Source organism: Chiloscyllium plagiosum, unplaced genomic scaffold (genome assembly GCF_037043375.1).
Source record: "Chiloscyllium plagiosum isolate Xiang-an unplaced genomic scaffold, Cpla_swu_hap1 HiC_scaffold_13, whole genome shotgun sequence".
Lineage (NCBI taxonomy): Eukaryota > Metazoa > Chordata > Chondrichthyes > Orectolobiformes > Hemiscylliidae > Chiloscyllium > Chiloscyllium plagiosum.
The window spans coordinates 69,170,519-69,185,485 of NW_028270151.1; the positions used below are offsets into that span (position 1 = coordinate 69,170,519).

At 38.2% G+C, this 14,967-nt stretch overlaps 1 protein-coding gene across 3 annotated transcripts in view; it reads left to right on the plus strand.

Moving 5' to 3' along the window:
- Positions 1-14,967, plus strand: part of gigyf2 (GRB10 interacting GYF protein 2) — a 254,103-nt gene that overhangs the window by 220,163 nt on the left and 18,973 nt on the right. For all 3 annotated transcript variants that reach the window (XM_087993722.1, XM_087993723.1, XM_043702938.2), the window contains 7 exons: positions 888-988; positions 2,268-2,368; positions 3,186-3,341; positions 4,775-4,927; positions 6,830-7,096; positions 10,286-10,408; positions 12,220-12,399. In XM_087993722.1, coding sequence (XP_087849848.1) covers positions 888-988; positions 2,268-2,368; positions 3,186-3,341; positions 4,775-4,927; positions 6,830-7,096; positions 10,286-10,408; positions 12,220-12,399 — 1,081 coding nt within the window. The remainder of the gene's footprint in view (positions 1-887; positions 989-2,267; positions 2,369-3,185; positions 3,342-4,774; positions 4,928-6,829; positions 7,097-10,285; positions 10,409-12,219; positions 12,400-14,967) is intronic.

Consider the following 14,967-nt stretch of genomic DNA (forward strand, 5'->3'; position numbering starts at 1 on the left):
TCATCACTCAGCTTATGTAATTTTTTCCATTTAATTCTTTGTGAAGAATCTTCATATCCAAGGATTGTTTTCTTGATTCCTTGATTGTTTATTGTACTGTTTGGATTAATTTTATGTTTTTTAGTATGAAAATGCACTATCTATAAAATCATCTCCCAAGAAGCTCCCTTATTCTAGTCTAGAAATTGACCACCATCTTCCTGTCTCTCATGTGAGACTCGTATTATGTTCAGGGATATTTTAACTTCCTACCAAAGATAGTTTAAACTCTGCAGCAGATGCAGTTATTCCAAGCTGATCAAGTTAATTCATTCAAGATCCTTATTAAACGTATAGCAGATCTCACAAAGTTCAGTTTTTGTTGTGCAGAACAAAAATATTAGCTGTAGAGTTAAATTGGTGGAGTCATCAATTTTTCACTGAACTGGGCAGGAACCAATTGGCTCAATTGGCAAGATGGCAAAAGTATGTGAGAAAAATGATGCCAATGGCATTCATTTCATCCCTAGTGGTTGTTCGTAGAAGTCTACCTCCTTCCTTTGCCCCATTCTTGATTCAAAATGGCGTCTCTCAAGATCTGTAACTATTTGTCTTATTTTAATAAAGCAGTCTTTTTTGACTTTTAAGTTACCAGTATTTTTTTTATAATTAGCTAATGTTCAATTAAACCACGTCCTGCCAATTAAGCCACTGAACCTTGCATGGAGTCGTCAACGAGATATATATTATCTGGCATCTGATTATACCTTATTGGAGAGGATTCATTGTTATATGATAGAAACATTCAAAATTATCATCTAAGAACAATTTTTAATACTGTATCAAAAATTGACAAAATTTAGCATTTGCTCCAACTGTAAAAGTAAGCACTTTTCATCTCCACACAGATCCTCAGAGCAAGGTCTGATGCCTCCAGCAACACGTTCCATGAGTGTGCCTGATAGTGCCTCAATATGGGAATTGCAGGCTGCAACATCTCAACCCTCAGGTAAATATTAAGAAATTAAGTTACCTTAGAGTTTTTAAAGAAACATTAGGTTTTTTCAGTAACTAGAAATGACACCACATTCACTGTTTGCAACTAGATTTTGATGTCTGGCTTATTGTATGTGACAATTTAACTGAGACTGTTATCTGCAAGTGATATTACTAGAATACAGTATTGCCATAAAAACATGGTGTTGGTTGGCGGAATGGTCTGGATGGCTAATTTGCAATGCAGAGTGATACCCAACAGCAGCAGCTGAGGTTACCATGAAGGACTCTCTTCCTCAATCCCCCCTCTTGTCTGAAGTGTGGCAGCCCTCAGGTTAATGAGAGATCAATCTACAGTCCTTCTGGGAATATGGTGACTTCACCTACGTATATTTTAGTCCACTTTAGATTTTTTTTTTCTTTATTCATTCATGGGATGAGGGCATCGCTAGCTCGGCAGCAATTATTGCCCATCCATAATTAAGAGTTGACCATGCTGCTGTGGGTCTGGCTTCACATGTAGGCCAAACCAGGTAAGAATGGTAGTTTCCTATCCTAAAGGACATTAGTGAATTGGATTGGTTTATCTTGACAATTGATTTGTGGTCGTCATTAGACTCTGAACTCCTATTGAATTATTTAGTGAATTCACATTCCACCATTTGCCACGGCAGAATTGAACCCGGGTCCCCAGACCATTATCTAGGTCTTTGAATTAACAGTCTGGCGATAATAGCACAAGACCATTGGCACTGTGTGCCTTGCATTAGCTAACTGCTATGGAAGTGAAACTAATTTGAGAATGTTTTCTCTTGAACTATGTATATGCTTTATTTTTCTGAGTCTTTCATTTATCTCTGCCAAACCCTGCCATATACTGTATACCCTTGCTATTGGAGTCCATTAATCTCCAACCTTTACAGTTCCAATACACTCCTGCCAGCATTGTTTGCATGGCAATGCATGTTACCCCAGAATCTGTTAAACCTAAACCGTGCTCCATGTTATGTGGAAAATGCAAGTCAATTAGAAAGAAAAAGATAATTCATTGGATATCGATCCAGCCTTTTTTCAAAACTTGTATTTTATCTCTCTCTGTTTTTATTCACTGAATTCCCCTCAGTAAATTGTGGAATCTGCTTTTGACTGCCTTAATTTACCTGTCATATTTGTGTGTGGTTGATCATTTTGCCTTTTCTTGCTTAACTACATACTGTGATGTTAAACGGGTAGAGTTCTTGATTTTGTAAACTTATTCCTTTCTTTAATTATAACTGTAAATATTCTTTCAGGTTGGGATGGTGGTAGCGTGTGGGACTTGCCAGTCGATGCCCCGGTTCAGGGAACCGCAGTCGAGCAAATCCAGCAGATTGAGAGAGGAAAAGCTGTCAAGGTTTTAAAAAAAAATTATTACACACAATCTATTTTCAAGTATTTCTTGGTAACAAGCCGGCCATTCGGAATTCACTTTTTCTAACTGTGAAATACACTTTCTGGATGAAAAGATCTTGCCCCTCATCCCCTCTAAACCTTCTGCTCCTTACCTTGAATCTATGAGCCCCCAGTTATTGATCCCTTCATCAAGAGAAAACTTCCTTCCTGTCTATGCCCCTCAAAATTTTATACATCTCAATCATGTTCTCCCTCAGTCTTCTGTGCTTGAGGGAAAACAGCTGTCTATCCAGTATCATCATATGTAAAACTCTCCAGCCCAGGCAATGTCCTGGTTTTAAAAAAAAATTCCACATCACACTCTGATCATATTTCTTATTGCTGTTTGTAGGGTCTTTGTGTAAATTCATTGCCAAATTATAACATAACAATAACTGTTCTTCAAAAGAAAACACTTGCATGGAAATGCTTTGAACTGTCAGAGGATAGTGAAGGCATTGATAAAGATACATGTTCTTGCTTTCAGCAAATATCTTCTGCTATAATGATCTACTTCAGCCAAGAGTGAAGTATACTTTGTTTCATTCATATACTTAACTTTTCATGTGTGTGAAGGAATAATTACTAAACGTGCACTGGAATGATTAATCAGTGCCAGTATAAATAATCGTGTTCAAAGATTATGAAACTGTTCTTTTAGTACCCTGAATCTGTTTCATTAGTTACATTTATAATCTTTAACTTTTAAGGAACAAAATTGGTCTGTTCATCCATCTTCTAGTAAATTTCTGTAATCATCATGATATTTCTGAATTTAGCTTGAGCAAGAAAAGAGGGATGCAGAAATTAGAGCTAAAAGGGAGGAGGAGGAAAGAAAACGACAAGAAATCCGTCGCCATCAGGAAGAGCTTTTGCGAAGGCAAGAGGAAGAGAGAAAACGAAAAGAGGAAGAGGAACTTGCAAGGAGGAAACAGGTACAGTTAGGAACAGGATTTAGAAACAAAGTGCACATGCCACACTTCTGTCCTCCCTGGAGCATCAGAGGCTGATGGATGACCTTAGAGGTTTATAAAATTATGAGGAGTATGGATAGATTAAATAGATCTTTTCCCTGGAGTGAGGGAGTCCAGTACGAGAGGGTGTAGGTTTAGGGTGAGAGGGGAAAAATTTAAAAGGAACCTAAGGGCAACTTTTTCATGCACAGGCTGGTGCATGTATGGAATGAGCTGCCAGAGGAAGTGGTGAAGGCTGGTACAATTAGGCATCTGGATGGGTATATGAATAGGAAGGGTTTAGAGGTACATTGGCCAAGTGCTGGCAAATGGGACTAGATTAGATTAGGACATCTGGTCGGCGTAGATGGCCAAAGTGCCTGTTTCCATGCTGTACATCCCTATGATTCTCTGACATGGTGCTTGATGCACTTCAGCAGCAGCATGATTTTGTCAAATAATTTACCAGGCCTACCACAGCATTAATGGAGCAGAACTAAAATTATCTATTGGTCATTCAAATGCACTTGGCTACAAGGATTTCTGGTACATACGTTTTCAGTATGCTGTGCAGAATACAGTTACACAATTGATTTTGGACTAAGACAGAAATCTGTCAGTGAAACAGATCCTTGAACAACTCTGCCAATCAATTTCTATGTACTTAAAATATAATTAAACATCTGAAAGAGACATTAGTGCAATTAACAAAGCTATTGAACGAATTAGATTATAAGTAAATCGACATATTATTTCATTGTTAATTTGCGTTACTTATAACTTTGAATTGAGGTTATGAAGACTTAGTTAACATGTTTGAGATATTTAGACCTTGATGATGGGGGAGAAATGATGTCAGCAGCTGGGAAACCCTACAATGTGAAGGTTCTACTTGAATTTAGTGATAAAACATCATGACAATTTCCTTACACGTTTCCCTTCTGGAAGCCGATTGCTTTGGATGGAGGAGGAACTGTGGATTGGGTTAGTTATAGATTGTGAGAGGGTTTGGGAAGAATATTCATCTTTGGGGAGAAACTAGAGGAAGGCAGTGTAGAACTTCAAAAGGACATTGAAAAATTTAAGAGGCAGATGAAGTTCAGTGCAGAGAAGTGTGAGGTAATTCATTTTTGTAAGAAGAATATATTTTGCAGGAAGAACAATGTATCATTAAAGGTGGCAGTGCAGGCAGTAAGAGCAGTTAATAAAGCATACAGTATTCTGAGCTTTAATATGAGGTGCAAAAAGCACAGGAGCAAGGAAGTGATGCTGGTATAAAACGCTTGTTAGACCTCAGCTGTCGCGTTGTGTGCAGGTTTGGACGTTAGACTAAAGGAAGCATGTGAAGAAGATTTTGAATGAATGCTTGATTTGATCTTGATATCTAAAACAATTTATATATTTACTTGTCTTAGGAAGAAGCACTCCAGCGCCAAAGAGACCATGAAGCAGCAGTTCGTCAGCAAAAGGAAGAGGAGGAGCGACAACAGGAAGAAGCCCGCCGGCATGAAGAAAGGCAGAGGGAAGAGGAAGAAAGACGTCAAAAGGAAGAAATCCTTCGAAAACAGGTACCTGCATGAGATCAAAACGGGAAATGTCTTTGTTTCAACAGATAATCTTATTAACAAAATTTGCAAAATTTAAATTAGGGGAGCAACTTTTATAGCTTGTAATTCCAAGGTGAGACTGGGGCATTTTGTTTCAGTTTTCTGGAATTTAAAGTGCTTAAATATTCACTGAGGAGTTGAAAGCGTATCTGTTTCAGATAATGTTGAGAATATTATATTTGTGACATGAAAGGAACTGTAGCAAAGGTTGCCTCAGTTGCAGTCACCAGGGCTCAAGTTGAGTTATAGATAAAATCTTGGTTCATTTAACAATTTTGGTAATGCTACAACAAATGTTTATTGTTAAATGTTATTAATGTTTTGCATCATTGCTATTAAATCTTTATTTTTTTGAATAATTAGCGTTCTGCTTAGATAATGTTGCATTATAGGAAAGGACATGCATTTATATGGAGCCTTGTGTGTTCTAAAGTGCTTTACAACCTTTGAGTAAAATTCAAAGTATTTCAAAGTGTACAAAAACTTGGTAATGATTTGTGCTCAGTACTACTAACAAATATGAGATACTTCAGATCACTTATTTTAATACTTTTGTTTGAGGGATGAATACAGGCCACAACACTGAAAACTTGTTCCTTTTTCAATGCTATCATGGATTATTTCATACCCTCCCAAGAAGGTAAATTTAACATTCTTCTGTGAGAATTTCCACCTCTGGCAGTGTAGCCTTCTTTTGGTACTGCACTAGATTATAACATTGTCATGAAACTTGTACTCTAAGCTCTCTGTGTGGTGCTACCTTTGAGCCAACACTGTCATATACCAACATACCAGTTTGGTACACTTGATTATGCTGCATTTAACAACAACGTTGTGGAAACTTCATTGGGCTGTTAATCAGGGGTTTATGATAACACACTCGGGACATGAGCAAGTGCAGTTTTAGCAACACTGAAGATGACGGCATCCAGAGCAAAGAAGCTAACTTGATAGGCATCCCATCCACCACGCTCACTCCCTTCACTGTATATTGTTTTAAATTATATATTGGTTTAAAACGTCAAATCTGTTTTCATGTTTTATTTTAATAACTTACATTGGAATTTCAGTTGATTTTTAAAAATTCTTTTGAAAGTGGGTGTTGCTGACAGCCAGCATTTGTTGCCCAGCCATAATTCCCCTTGAACTGAGTGGCTTGCTCCTGTATTTTAGAAGGCATTTAAGAGTCAACCATGTTACTGTGGAATTTTTTATTGACTTGTTCATAAAATGTGGATGTTGGTGACTGTGTTATCCTTTTATTGCATTTGAAGACACTGCTGAGTTGCTGCCTTGAACCACACCAGTCCTGCAGTGTCAGGAAACCCACTGTTTGGTAGGAAATTCCAGGATTTGAATCCAGTGACCTTGAAAGAGTGGCAATATAGTATGAAGTCAGGCTTTTGTGTGGCTTGGAGGAGAACTTATATGTGGTGTTCCCATGCATCTGCTCTTGTCCTTTTAGAAGTTACAATTTCTGGGTTTGGAATGTGCTGTTAGAAGATCATTGGTGAAATACTGCAGCACATAAGTTAGATGGCAACATGCTGCCATTGTGCATCAGTGGTGAAGGGAATGAACATGGTGGATGGGATGCCAATTGAGTTGGCAGCTTTGTCCCAAACAGTATAATTCTTCAGTATTGTTAGAACTGCATTCATTCATGTCCCTGAAGCATTATCCTAAGCCTCTGATTAATAGCCCAATGACATTTCAACCCTGTTGCTGCTAGTTGCAGCATAATCAGTGTACCAAGCTGGTAACATAAATTCCATCATTAAGATTTCTCATGTATACTTTTCCATGTATAGAAGTGCTTGCAACGTATATAAGACTTAATTTAGTATTTTGCTTTCCTTAAAGGAAGAAGAGCGGCGACGTAAAGATGAAGAGGCAGCACGGTGGGTGATAGAGGAGGAAGAAACTCGGCGACGAATGGAAGAAGATAACCGCCTCCGAATGGAGGAGGAGAATAGACTCCGACTAGAAGAGGAGGAACAAAAACGCAAAGATATAGAGCGTCATAAAGAGCTGCAGAAACAGGAGTCCATACGACAAAGACAACAGCAACAAGAGGCACTGAGACGTTTACAGCAACAGCAGCAACAACAACAGCTAGCACAAATGAAGGTAAATATTATATTATGTCTTTTGGGTTTTCTGGACGCAGGGGATAATAAAAGTTTTGTAACTGTAGAACACGTCATCTAAATTAGTGATCAACTGCAATTTAAAAAGCACTGCAGGGGTAACTTCTTCAAGTAGAGGATGGTGCATGTATGAAGCAAACTGCTAGAGGAAGTGGAGGAGGCAGGTACAATTACAACATTTAAAAGGGATCTGGATTGGTACATGAATAGGAAGAGTTTAGAGGGATATGGGCCAAATACTGGCAAATGGGATTAGGGCAGATTGGGATGCCTGGTTGCAAAGAATAAGTTGGACCGAAAGGTCTGCTTCCATGTTGTATGACTCTGACTTGATGAATGTCATTGATAAATACATCCAAGAAAAATTAATTTGTACATGTGCTGCTTAGGTACATCTGAATATACTTGTGCATTACACTTATTGAAACAGCATATTACACAGGGCACTGTTATCTCCATTATTTCTTAATTTTCGATTTTTATTGCAATGTTATCAGCTAGTTCTAACTCCTCTGTCCTGGAACAATATGCTGCATTGACTTGTGTAATTATAATGATTAGCTGTTTCTTTTCTTTAAAAAAAAAAATTCAGCATTTTCTCCTTGCTATGATGACTGGGCATCCTTTTCGTACGTTAAGTATACTGCGCTCAAAGTCCTAAATTTGCCTTTTGCTACTTTCAATCAGACCCTTCCATTGCTTTCAAAACTTAAATTGACTGAAGAATTATGCATTTTAGAGTAAGAATCTATTTTACTTTATCAGTCTTATTAAGCCATCTAGTGCAACATTTGTCTTGCCAGTTTTTATTGTTCTGCACTAATTGACCATGTCTGGATTGCTCTTCCAAAAACTGTAAATAGATTTGTTGCTGTGATATTTTTATGAATTATGATTTTAGCAAAATGTTTTGTTTCTTGATTGGAGCATTGAATCTTCCAACATTTTATTATCTCCCATGTCTGTGGTGTTCCTCCTTGTGACTGTCTCCAATCTTTCTGTTCCAAGAATAGCACTTCAATAGCTCTAAGCAAAATCATAAATTACATCTTTTCACAACTATGACCATGTTACATTAACCCCTCTATTTTGTCTTTGAACTCTTGTACAAATCTTAGACGTAATTGACCATCCATCCTCTAATACCCTTCGACTGTTATCCAGCCTTCTTGATGTGTGGTATTTTGTACTATCTTGAAACTAAGCTGAACTCCTCATCAAAAAGCCCTCCACCACCTCTTGTCACTGCTTCCTGTCCAACCTTGTTGTACAGCAGCAACCCTTATGCATGCTTCTGTTCAACGCCTCCGCTCCACATCTGCTCACCAACCTACTCAATTATTTTAATGCTTTTGGGCTAAGTTCATCACCTAGACCTTTGCTGAATGTAAAGTCATCAAGAACTCTTCCATAATTCTCTCTGGCACCACCTACTCATTTTTCATCCCTATTCTTGCTGACTCTTATTTTTCCTGGTTTCTTTTGTAAGTATCCCACTTTTAAATGAGAAAAAAACCAAATTTTGGAAATATATACAGTACTTCTAACTCCATGGAATGAATATTTTCTACTCACTATTTCTGAAGTTTGCTATTTGCCTATTTTGACAATCTGTGCAATCCACTCATGAAGCTGAAAATGTGTTGCTGGAAAAGCTCAGCAGGTCAGGCAGTATCCAAGGAGCAGGAGAATCGACGTTTCGGGCATGAGCCCTTCTTCGGGAATCATGCTCATGCCCGAAACGTCGATTCTCCTCCTTGGATGCTGCCTGACCTGCAGCGCTTTTCCAGCAACACATTTTCAGCTCTGATCTCCAGCATCTGCAGTACTCACTTAATCCACTCATGAAAACAAGATTGATCATTTATTTCATGCACTAAACTTGGTAAGTCTGCTCTAGATTGAATGTGATGAATTAAATCAAAAGGGCATTGTAACTGTCTCATTTTAGTTTTATATCTGGATGTGTACTTCAAGTTCAACTTTCTCAAACTTGGCCACTTCAAATCAAATTCAATGCACAACTTATACCTGAAGTTGCCTTACTGATGATGTAATTTTTAATCTTCCGAATAGTTAAAGATTATAACTGCTAGCTCTCTCTAGCAGCAGCATTACAGTACATCTCTCCCTCCTCTTCCTCTCTGATTTAATGTTGTGAATAGGTTTAAGTCAGTCTTTCTGTAATCATGATTTTAAAGCTGTACATGTCAAAGAGCAGATTCTTGTAAGGATTCTGTGATAATAGAAGTTTGTTTATGCTATGTGAGTTTATGACAGGAGAGAGCAAACATTTGCCCTTCAGGTTTTGTAGAAGAATAAGTTTTCTTTTAGTTTTGTTCCAAAAGCTGAATATTCAACTGAAGTCAGATGCTCCTAGAAAAGAAGATTGCTCAAAGCAGTTCTGAAAGTACCTCTGCGTAAGAGTGTAGTTTGTGAAGATTGCAGATCAGGAGTGCTTATTTGGGAATCTGCAGATTTTTATAAGATTGTGTGCAAGATTGCAGTAAAATGTGCAGACTTCAACTCTGAGGACAGGAACGAAGAAAACTGTTATGTCCAGAATAGATAGGAAAGGAAACTTTCTTCAAATTTTGACACCTGTAAAATGTTGTTGTTGAGGAATAGGTGGGATCTTATTGTGCTGTGTTTTCACATAGCTTGGTGTTCAGCTTTATTAATAAAACCAATTCTGCAAGCCTTCTGTGCTTAACGCTCTGTGCTTCTGTGAAGCAACGCCATGTTAAATAAAATAAAAATAAATTGATCAAGCCAGATTTCATTCTAGTAGTAACAATACCTGGAATCATAAGTAACATTTATGCCAGGCAGGACCTTATTCTTTTTCTTATTTTCTTATCTGAAGCATACTTTTTTTTATCTGAAGGATAAGAATTATGGTATCTGAGGAAATCGTGTTGCCCTTCTGACTTTACACAAAATCTAAGTATGATCTAAAATGTGGAATGTGCTTGACACCACCTCTTTAAAATGCTCACTTTTTAAATGCAACCAATGAGCACGACTGACTTAAGAAACTTTGATTCCATCTATTGAATACAAATAGGAAATCAACTATACTAGTCTGGAACCAAAACTACTCTCCTCGATATGCTTGCGCTTTTGTTTATTTTCGGTTTTGTTCTAATTTAGTTTTTTTGTTATTTAGCTTCCTTCCTCTTCAACATGGGGCCAGCAGTCATCATCAGTTTCATCGCAAACCCAGAGTACGCTATCACTAGCTGAAATACAGAAACTGGAGGAGGAAAGAGAGCGGCAGCTACGCGAAGAGGTAATACAGTTTATTAAAGCTTTTCCCTCTAAATCTTTAAGTCGCTAGTACATTTCATTTGATTCAAGACTTAATGTTATTCATCAATTGTTTTTACACACTATTCCGAGTAAATGTTTCCAATGTATTTGGCAATGAATAAGATAGACGTTTCTCAAATATCTCCCCTTATCCTTAAAGGTAGCAGAAGTGTCTTTGCTTCTAGATCTGACAATTTAGTATTTTGAAATATCCCACTGAGCAACAGAAAAAAAGTTCTGTATCTCAATTTCCTTTGATCCATGATTATCTTTCTGCTGTCTGTTTCGTATCAGCTAAGTCAGCATTTCTTTCAACTGAACTTTAGGAACACAAAAGAACATATCTGCTCGATTGGCACTGATTTTCATCCCCCGCTCAAATACATCCTTTTCTTCCTTTTAACAACTGACTACCTAATGAAAAAAAAGTAATGTGGAACTTTAACATCCTATTCATGTTGATATACTTCAACTTTAACATTCTGTCTTGTACTAAGACCATTTATTTCCACTTTAATAATGCTGCCTGTTTTTGTTCTTACCTCCAGTGCCACTAAAGGTTTTAACTGTGCTTTTATCAACTTTTTGTTTCTTTATTGTCCTCTTAACTAAACTGAGAAGATTTGTAGCTCAGGTTGAGGTTCTGGATGTAGGTTTGCTCGCTGAGCTGGGAGGCTCATTTCCAGACATTTCCTCACCCTTACAGTTAAGGAAGGACACCACTTCGACTGGGATAACACGCCCATCTTAAGACAAGCCAAACACAGACACGCACGAGAATTCCTAGAAGCATGGCATTCCACCCAGAACTGTATCAACAAACACATCGAGTTCGACCCCATCTACCACCCCCTGAGAAAAAGAGCAGAAATGACATCACCAACCCAAAGAAACCCAAACATATAAATAGAAAGCAGGAATCGTGTACACTGCTTCGCCTGAGGCCCACTGAAGATGTTACCTAGTAGGGTGACGAAACGTCTGGAAATGAATCTTCCAGCTCAGCGAACAAACCTACATTCATGACTTGCACCAGGTATCATTTGATTAAGATCGAAATATGAAGGATAGTCTGAAAGAATCTGATTGTAGGTTGCTGTTGATCTTGGGAATGAAGGATGCAAACAGAATACCCAATTTTAAAAAGAAATTGTGAACATTACTGTATCATTCCAGGTAAAATCAATTTTTTTGTTTATACTTCATAACGTCACAGAATTGTTAGAGGATGGAAGGGGGGCTTTCACCCCACTTTTAATGGGGTGCCTCGATAGGAGCAGTTTATCAGGTTCCACTTGTACCACTTTCACATTCCCATCCCCCTTTTCAGGATAACCATTCCCTCTTGAATGCCCTGATTTAACATGTCTTCCTATACATACTCAGTGCATTTCATATCCCTTCCAGTCACTGCATGCAAATGTTTTTCCTCATGTTGCCGTTCAGCCTTTTGTCAATTACCTTAAATCTTGTTCCTGATCCTTCTCCCAAAGACATTTTTTCCCTGTCTATTGTTTAAACCCCTCATGATTTTGAACACCTTCATCAGATTTCCTCTCATCATCTTCAATTCAAGAAAAACAATCCAAACTTTGCCAGCCTTTCTAGTAACTGAATTTCATTTCTGGGATCGTTGTCATGAATCTTTGCCATGTTCCCTCTTAACTCATTTATGCCTTTCCTAAAGTCTGGCATCCAGAGCTGGCTGCAGCGGTCCAGTTGAGACCAAATCAGGGTGACAGTTTTGTAAAAATTTTAGTCAATACTTGGTTGTGTTTTACTTACCAATAGCAACGGCGGCAGCAACAGGATTTGATGAAAATTTTGCAACAACAAAATCAACAGCAGAAACTGTCAGGATGGGGAAATATTCCCAAACCTTCAGTCACTACCAAATCACTTCTGGAGATACAGCAAGAGGAGTTCAAGCAAATGCAAAAACAACAGGAGAACAAGACACAGACAAGAGCAGTAAGTATTCTAAATAAATAATTGGTGTGTAGGGTGTGTGTTTTTTTAATGCTAGCTTTTTTTTAAATTAGCTGAAAACCTGGCTCAAAAAGTCAGAAGTTGGTCATGATTTAGTTAAGACTAATAGTAGAAGAGTTGAATATTTAAAATGATTTAATTACTTTTGAAAAAAAATTAGTTGGCATCGAGCTGTCAACCTAGAGATGTACAGCATAGAAACAGACCCTTCGGTCCAACCCGTCCATGCTGACCAGATATGCCAACCCAATCTAATCCCACCTGCCAGCACCCGGCCCATATCCCTACAAACCCTTCCTATTCGTATACCCATCCAAATGCCTCTTAAATGTTGCAATTGTACCAGCCTCCCAACATCCTCTGGCAGCTCATTCCATACACGTATCACCCTCTGCGTGAAAAAGTTAGCCCTTTAGATCTCTTTTATATCTTTCCCCTCTCACCTAAACCTATGCCCTCTAGTTCTGGACTCCCCGAACCCAGGGAAAAGACTTTGCCTATTTACCCTATCCATGCCCCTCATAATTTTGTAAACCTCTATAAGGTCACCCCTCAGCCTCCGACGCTCTAGGGAAAACAGTCCCAGCCTGTTCAGCCTCTCCCTATAGCTCAAATCCTCCAACCCTGGCAACATCCTTGTAAATCTTTTCTGAATCCTTTCAAGTTTCACAACATCTTTCTCAGGAGACCAGAATTGCTTGCAATATTCCAACAATGTCCTGTACATCTGCAACATGACCTCCCAACTCCTGTACTCAATACTGTGACCAATAAAGGAAAGCATACCAAATGACGCTTCACTATCCTATCTACATTCAACTCCACTTTCAAGGAGCGACGAACCTGCACTCCAAGGTCTCTTTGTTCAGCAGCACTCCCTAGGACCTTACCATTAAGTGCATGCATCCTACTAAGATTTGCTTTCCCAAAATGCAGCGCCTCTCATTTCAAGATATCCTGCACTTCCTCCTCTGTAATATAGAGATTTTGCAAGATGTCGCCATCTATTTCCCTACAGTCTATATCTTCCATATTCTTTTCCACAGTAAATACTGATGCAAAATACTCATTTAGTATCTCCCCCTATTTTCTGCAGCTCCACACAAAGTCCACCTTGCCACCTTACTGATCTTTGAGGGGCCCTGTTCTCTCCCTAGTTACCCTTTTGTCCTTAATGTATTTGTAAAAACTCTTTGGATTCTCCTTAATTCTATTTGCCAAAGCTATCTCATGTCCCCTTTTTGCCCTTCTGATTTCCCTCTTAAGTATACTCCTACTGCCTATACTCTTCTAAGAATTCACTCGATCTATCCGGTCTATACCTTACATATGCTTCCTTCTTTTTCTTAACCAAACCCTCAATTTCTTTAGTCATCCAGCATTCCCTATATCTACCAGCCTTTCCTTTCACCCTGACAGGGATATCTCATTTCTGAAGGCTTCCCATTTTCGAGCCGTCCCTTGACCTGCAAACATGTGCCCCCAATCAGCTTTCAAAAGTTCTTGCCTAATACCGTCAAAATTGGCCTTTCTCCAATTTAGAACTTCAACTTTTAGATCTGGACTATCCTTTTCCATCATTATTTTAAATCAGATAGAATTATGGTTGCTGGCCCCAAAGTGCTCCCCCACTGACACCTCAGTCGCCTTCCCTGCCTTATTTCCCAAGAGTAGGTCTTAGTCGATTGCCACACTTCTATAATATACAATTTATCCAAATAAAATCGATTTTAACTGCAGAAAACATCTTGAGTATTTTTCCTTGTGATTTTCTGTTCAGAAATTACTGTACATTTGCAAAAAATACTGTAATTTCCAAACACAAAATCATAAGGAAAAATAGGGCAAGAAAATACATTTGTCACAACTTAAGTTTCATCATCAGGAGCTGATGTGGGAAATGCACTGAGACCCTACAGAAAGTCAACTAGTATTCTCCTACCTCCGATAACTTTATTCCTCACCATGGGGAAATGTTTGACTGAGACATTGGTGCCTTGCGATAATAGAAATAAGTCTAATGATAATCGAAATAAGTCTAATTCTTACTGCTTGATAGAGCAGTGTATGACTTTGGTAAATCGCTGCCACTAGATCCCAAACAATCAAGTATATAGTTTAAGCTCTGTACTAAGATTCCTCTGAGAAAGATATTTTCCACGTACTTCATAACAAACTTGTCAGTAACATTGTAGCAAAAGACATTCTGTTAGTACAATCAGTTTTGTATATACTCTGCTGTTCTTGAAGTGCAGAATTCCACCTGTGTCTGCTTGTTAGTTATTTTCCTCCTGTCAAGCTATTTCTTGTTGCATAATTTAGCCAAGTAATCGTAATGTTGAGAGTCTGTAATTATAAGAATAAGAGCTTGATTATCACAAAGGGCTTTTCAAAAGTGTTACCTTTTTGGAAAGAGTTGTCTAAACCAAATTGATAGCTTTTAAGAAGTGGTTTAATACTCGGAGGAGAAAACTTGGGGAAAAAATGAAATAATACCAGTTAGATGTATCTCCAGAGTGAGATCACCTTTATTGGATATAGAAGTCTACC